Consider the following 6000-nt stretch of genomic DNA (forward strand, 5'->3'; position numbering starts at 1 on the left):
TAGGATAACCACATGTTTTTAGTGCTTCCTTTACACGTGTGTGTTCCTTCTTTTTCCCTTCAGGCTTAGAGGAAACATGTTCTGCCCGGTGGTGTAGGGTCCTAATGACTCCAAGTTTGTGTTCCAGAGGATGATGGGAGTCAAAGAGGAGGTACTAGTCCGTGTGTGTGGGCTTCCGGTAAACTTCAATGTTGAGGTTGCCGTTCTCTTCAATGTGCACAGCGCAGTCCAGGAAAGGCAAGCAGTCGTCCTTTGTGTCTTCCCTGGTGAACTTGATGTTTTTATCCACAGCGTTAATGTGCGCAGTGAAGGATTCCACTTCTTGTGTTTTGATTTTGACCCAGATGTCGTCTACATATCTGTACCAGTGGCTGGGTACTCTCCCTTTAGCCAAGAGCCTTTCTTTCCACTTCTTCCATGTAAAGGTTGGCTACAATAGGTGACACCGGGGAGCCCATGGCACAGCCATGTTTTTGTCTAGAAACCCTCGTTGTATTTGAAATATGTAGTGGTAAGGCAGACAGACAACACTGAAGTGACTATTTTTTGATTTATAGTAAATAATCATCTGTAGACATGTATATTTTTTTTTGCAGCTGCTTTCAGAAAGAAGACCAGTAAATAAAAATCAAGCAGTGATGGAACACAAGAACTACACAATAAAAAGAGCAGGGCATCAAGCTCACAGGAGGACTCCAACAACTCCATCTATGAGACCGATGCCCGGCGTGGATTTTTCCATTTTATCACAGGATTGGTAAGAGATTGTTAAAATCTGCAACGAGAGAGCCCCTTCTAAGCTAAGACAATGTCAGCTTTACTAATCACGACCCCGTGTTTGTTTTGTCTCTCTGCAGAAGACTTTGAATAAAAATATGAAGGGGTGGATGCAGCAAGGTTTTGTTCTATCTTTAGAAAACGCAAGTATGGCTTCTTATTTGTTCACTTTACAGTTCTTCTAGTTCATCGATTTTGTACATGATTTTTCTAAAATACATTTTCTCTATAATGCAGGAGGTTGTTAAACATGTTACTCAGCAGTCGACTGCCTACCAATGATGAGATTTGTCTTTTCCTGTTGTTTTTCCTGTAACATGTACATGTAATGTTTGAACACTGACCAGAATGTTCTTAATGGGAAAAATGACCAACATTCCCCTGGTGGCAGGATTAAAAAAAAATGCAGTCAGTATGGAAAAGATATATATAAATCTTCTAAGGTTTGTATCTGTCTTGTGTGAAACTTGTATGAAAAGCATACAAGAGTGAAAACAGATGTAAGATCCCTTGAACATTTATATAAATGAAACTTGTATGTTTTGGATACTTACTAAAACAATATATGAAAGTAATGAGAAAGTGGCCACTTTCATGAGTAAATCATCCATCCATTCACTTCCGCTTATCCTTTTCAGGGTCGCGGGGGGCGCTGGAGCCTATCCCAGCTGTCATGGGGCAAGAGGCGGGGTACACCCTGGACAGGTCGCCAGTCTGTCGCAAGGCTAACACACAGGGACAAACAACCATTCGCACTCACATTCATACCTAGTGACAATTTGGGTTATCCAATTAACCTATCCCCACAAGCTGCATGTCTTTGGACGGTGGGAGGAAGCCGGAGTACCCGGAGAGAACCCACGCAAACACGGGGAGAACATGCAAACTCCACACAGAAAGATCCCGGCCTGATGTTGGAATTGAACTCAGGACCTTCTTGCTGTGCGGCAACAGTGCTAACCACCATGCCACCGTGCTGCCCCATGAGTAAATCATATTAAGCCTTATATGATTCACTAGCAAGCTAAAGCTGACGCAAGTCTTTTATAAGTTTTTTCTATTTCTTTGCCATATGGGTAGTTTTAATAGTTTGGGAAAAGGTTTACCCTAGAAATGCTAATTATTGGTGATTGGCACAAAAAGGATGATTGTTACTAGCATCGGGACGTTAGTTAATGCTAATTACTAGCTTAAGGATAACAGTTAGTAGCTATGGGATACTAATCACCAAAAATATGCTTTCGTGACATTATTGTGCGTTGGGTGTTGGTCAGGGCTATCCAGAATGACAAGTGGGACACTGAATGACCAAATTTAAAAATGTGTGCAGTGATTTGTGTGTAATCTTGGAGGACTCAAAAACGCGTGCTTCAGTCCACGCACAAATACGAAGCAATTTAACCACATGTATAACAATTTTACAAATGCATATATCCAAACCTAAATAAATTGTGCATAAATAATCACTATTTATTAAGCTCAGCTCCACGAATTGGATAAGCTTCTCGTTCAAAAACCTTTCTGTGCGTAGAAATGTCTAAAACTTCATGTAACATCTCTCTCGCTGGTTTACAGAACCTTACATGTATGTGCTTCACCTCATACACACAGATAGCATGGTGAGCTTTTGAGACAAATTTCTCACTGTCAACTTCCCTGAGCTGCTTTCATGTCCCATTGCAAAACTTGGACATCTGGGCTTTGTCTCTATTCCTGCATTCTTTTATTTTTATATTTATTGGTTTTCTTTTAATAAAGCAGGCGTTAATTTTTCTAAATGAACAGAATAGCTCACTTCACTTCTGTATGCTGACAAACATGTGACCTATACTGTAAGACTGCTCCTGCTTGTTACTCCTTTGTTGTGATTTAATTTGATGTTGTGTAGCCACGCAGAGACAGTTTGCATATATTAGAATGTTAAGTTCCGTGATGTCATCAAAACAGTTTTAAAAAGGGACCTTTCAAAGTTCCAACTACATACAAAATCAAATAGTTAAAAGTGAGTTTAGTCCAGGGAGAACAATTTTGAACCAGTTTCCGATATGTCGTCAAAATCTTGGCCGACCTTTGCTACGCCACGTGCTGTGGGTGTAAGTAAATATCTAGGTGAGTGAAGTCTCCTTTACCTGTCAATTCATCTTAAATTACAGGCTTTTACTTCAGGTGCTTTGATTCAGCAGTAACAAACAGATTTTTTTACAAACTGCAGAACGCCACACTGAGCCCTGGTCCTTCAGGATAGAGGACAGGACGTCAGATGGGCGAATCAAGAGCTCCAAAAGAAAAGATGGTTCCACAGAGAGATTGGAAAAAGCTTCCAAAACACGAAAGGACAGCGAAAGTCCAACCCCAGGCCCCAGCCATGTTTTCTTTGAGAAGTGTAAGTGAGACATTCACAGAGATTATTTTTTGTTTTATAGTTTCTGATCATCTGTAGGCCTGTGTGGAGTTCAGAGGTCTAATTGATTTTTGTTTATGCAGCTGCTTCCAGAAAGAAGAGCAGCAAACAAAAGAGCAGCGATGGAACAAAAGAACCACGCAGTAAAAAGAGGAGGACATCAAGCTCACAGGAGGAGTCTAACAACTCCATCTATGAGACAGATGATCCTTTACCTAGCACATACAACGGTCACACTACAGGTAAGAAAAAGTTCAAATCACACCTTAAACGAGAGCCCCTTCCCAAGCTCTCAGAATTTAGCTGGCATCCATCTGGTAATCACTAGGAAGCTTCCAACAGAGCCTGTACGAATGTGTAAAATGAGACGATGTCAGCTTTCCTACATGCAACTAATCACAACCCCGTGTTTGTTTTGTCTCTCTGTAGAGGACTTTGAAGAAAAATATGACGAGCAGGATATGCTGGGTGAAGGACAGTATGGGGAAGTGTTCTTTGGAAAACGTAGAGAAGACAACTTCCCAGTATGGCTTCTTATGTGTGCACTTTACGCATGTTTTCTTGTAGTTCATCCTGTTCTCTACGTGCTTTTTCTCAAACACATTTTCTCTTTAATGCAGGTGGTAATAAAACATGTTCCTCAGAAGTCGCTCTACCGCCAGCCAATGGTATGAGATGTTTGTCTTTTTCGGTTGTTTTTCGGGCAGCATGTACCTCAAACAGCCTAATGTTTGACAACTGACCCGGATGTTCTGTTTCTAAAGCTTCTTAATGGTAGAATGACCAAGATTCCTCTGGAGGTGGCATTGCTGATAAAAGTGGGGGCAGGACCAGAGGCTACAAGCAGCAATGTGACCCCAGTTTTACTCGACTGGTATGACTTAGAAAAAGAACTTATTATGGTCTTTGAAGGGGGCAAAAACGGCATAGACTTGGACGTTTACCTGTCAAACAGAAGAGAAAGGATTTGTGAGAGCGACATTAAGGTCAGTGAGTAGCAAGAATAAAATATTTGTCTTTTATGAATAATTTAGATCTTATGGTTTTAATGTATCTTTCGTTTGTCTGTCAGGTCATAATGAGACAGTTGGTAGATGCAGCCACTGAAATGCACTCCAAGGGTGTTTTCCATCAAGACATTAAGACAGACAATATTATAATTGAAAACTCAGCTGAACGTTTAGCACGTCCGCGTGTCAAATACATTGATTTTGGCTGTGGAGTCTTTTTTACACCAGAAGCAGTCACTCGAAGAAATGGTAGGTCATCAGCCTCATTGTTTACATGTTCTTGCCTGCCCACACGCCTTGTGTCCACATTCATTTCTTACCATTAATAATTTCTCTTTGGATTTTAGGGAGAAAATCACCGGCTCTAAACTTGCTGTTTAACGCCACCAAAGCCGATTGCATCACAGTTTTGCAGCTGGGCAGAGTGATGGATAGGCTGTTACACAACATCACCTCTTCCAAGAACATGTATTCGAAGCGTACTGATATTTCAGAAAGTAAGCCAGATGTTAATTCGTTAACCTGTCGTGATTTGCGTTACAAAACAGAAAATTCTGTTTAATGTGTTATCTGTATCGGTAACGCACATATCGATTTTTGTATGACAAACGTGAACCCCACCCTCTATTATATTTCCAAACAGACTGCGAGAGTTTTCTGTTAGGTTGCCTGGCAGCCAAAAATGAAGACCGCCTCACCCTAGAGGAACTTCGAAATCATCCCTGGTTCAAATGACTTATCGACTCCAAGCACAACAGGGTTACAGAGCATAAGCTCTAACAGAGAAGTATTTGGTCAAATTCTGAAGCCATGTCACATATCTGTGTATGTTTTTAACAATTATGTCATTTTTACAGTCCTGCCCCTGTAGAGGCACCCCACAAAAACCACGAGATCGAAGTGGAACTTCCATGTATTGTCTTTTCCATACATGGTTTCTGTCCATAAATGGAAAATACCCCACCCACCCCCAGCAATCCGTGGAAAGGGGATCTCTCTTTGAATTGCCTTTCCCGAGGTTTCTTCTCAAGTTTTTGAGGAGTTTTTCCTCGTCTTCTTAGAGAGCTTGTGCTGGGTTAAAAAGAGTTGCTACTATGAACCTGAGTTATAAATACAGGTGCATAGTAGCAACCTGTATTGCTGCACTGATCAATAATTAATTGATCAGTGATCAATTAATTATTCATGAATCAATTTAACCAAAAAATTTGACAAATCTAAAGAAATGTATTAATCAGGGAATTAGCAGCAACAGTAATTGGACAATCTAAATTTATCAGTTAATTAATAAATAAATCTGAATAATTCATCCTGCATCGCCTGTCTGCTTATATCACATAAACCTTTCACTGAAATTGATTTAATTTGTTATAATTATAATAATTATTTGTTTGTACTAATGCATCACAATTTCTTTGAAAGTTAAAGTGTGTGAATTTCCCGTCTTAAACACGTCAGTGTGATCATCCTGTCCTGTCATGCTAAGAAATGCAGTTGTGAGTTTTCATTGCTTCACTTGGACGAAACGCCCAAACACAAAAATGGTCCAGTGCTGTTTCTGACCGGAACACTGCAGGTTTAATGTCTTATAAAACATAAATCTATGTAATCCACACATACAATTCACCATGATGGGAGGACAACGTACCTCACCGTCCTTATCTCAAAAGTTGACCCTAATGTGACCGCTAAGCAACTTGTGAACTCTGCAGTCTGCATTGAAGGTCATGCTCTGGTTCATCTCTCTACCATCAGGTCTTGGAGTGTCTCATTTTACTGCATTAGCTCAAGTTCAATCGTGACAGCAACAAC

General features: G+C 40.4%; 1 protein-coding gene across 1 annotated transcript; it reads left to right on the forward strand.

The window, feature by feature from the left end:
- Positions 1 to 2305: 2305 nt before the first annotated feature.
- Positions 2306 to 5497, forward strand: LOC146703637 (serine/threonine-protein kinase pim-1-like). Its single transcript, XM_085466930.1, has 9 exons — positions 2306 to 2886; positions 2990 to 3160; positions 3262 to 3420; positions 3608 to 3702; positions 3799 to 3846; positions 3943 to 4164; positions 4251 to 4437; positions 4536 to 4685; positions 4832 to 5497. The coding sequence occupies exons 1-9, from the start codon at positions 2823 to 2825 to the stop codon at positions 4921 to 4923; spliced, it is 1188 nt and encodes a 395-aa protein (XP_085323056.1). The 5' UTR covers positions 2306 to 2822; the 3' UTR covers positions 4924 to 5497.
- The last annotated feature ends 503 nt before the right edge of the window (positions 5498 to 6000 follow it).

Source organism: Copadichromis virginalis, linkage group LG8, assembly GCF_057382275.1.
Source record: "Copadichromis virginalis isolate Kocher_CV1m ecotype Utaka linkage group LG8, C_Virginalis_male_GT1.1, whole genome shotgun sequence".
Classification (NCBI taxonomy): domain Eukaryota; kingdom Metazoa; phylum Chordata; class Actinopteri; order Cichliformes; family Cichlidae; genus Copadichromis; species Copadichromis virginalis.

Excerpts from the sequence above, each read along its gene's own strand:
- LOC146703637 (XM_085466930.1), top strand. The coding sequence starts at position 2,823 with ATGTCGTCAAAATCTTGGCCGACCTTTGCTACGCCACGTGCTGTGGGT. Across the intron at positions 4,165-4,250 it reads TTTGTGAGAGCGACATTAAG|GTCATAATGAGACAGTTGGT; the intron begins GTCAGTGAGTAG and ends TTTGTCTGTCAG. Across the intron at positions 4,686-4,831 it reads GCGTACTGATATTTCAGAAA|ACTGCGAGAGTTTTCTGTTA; the intron begins GTAAGCCAGATG and ends ATTTCCAAACAG.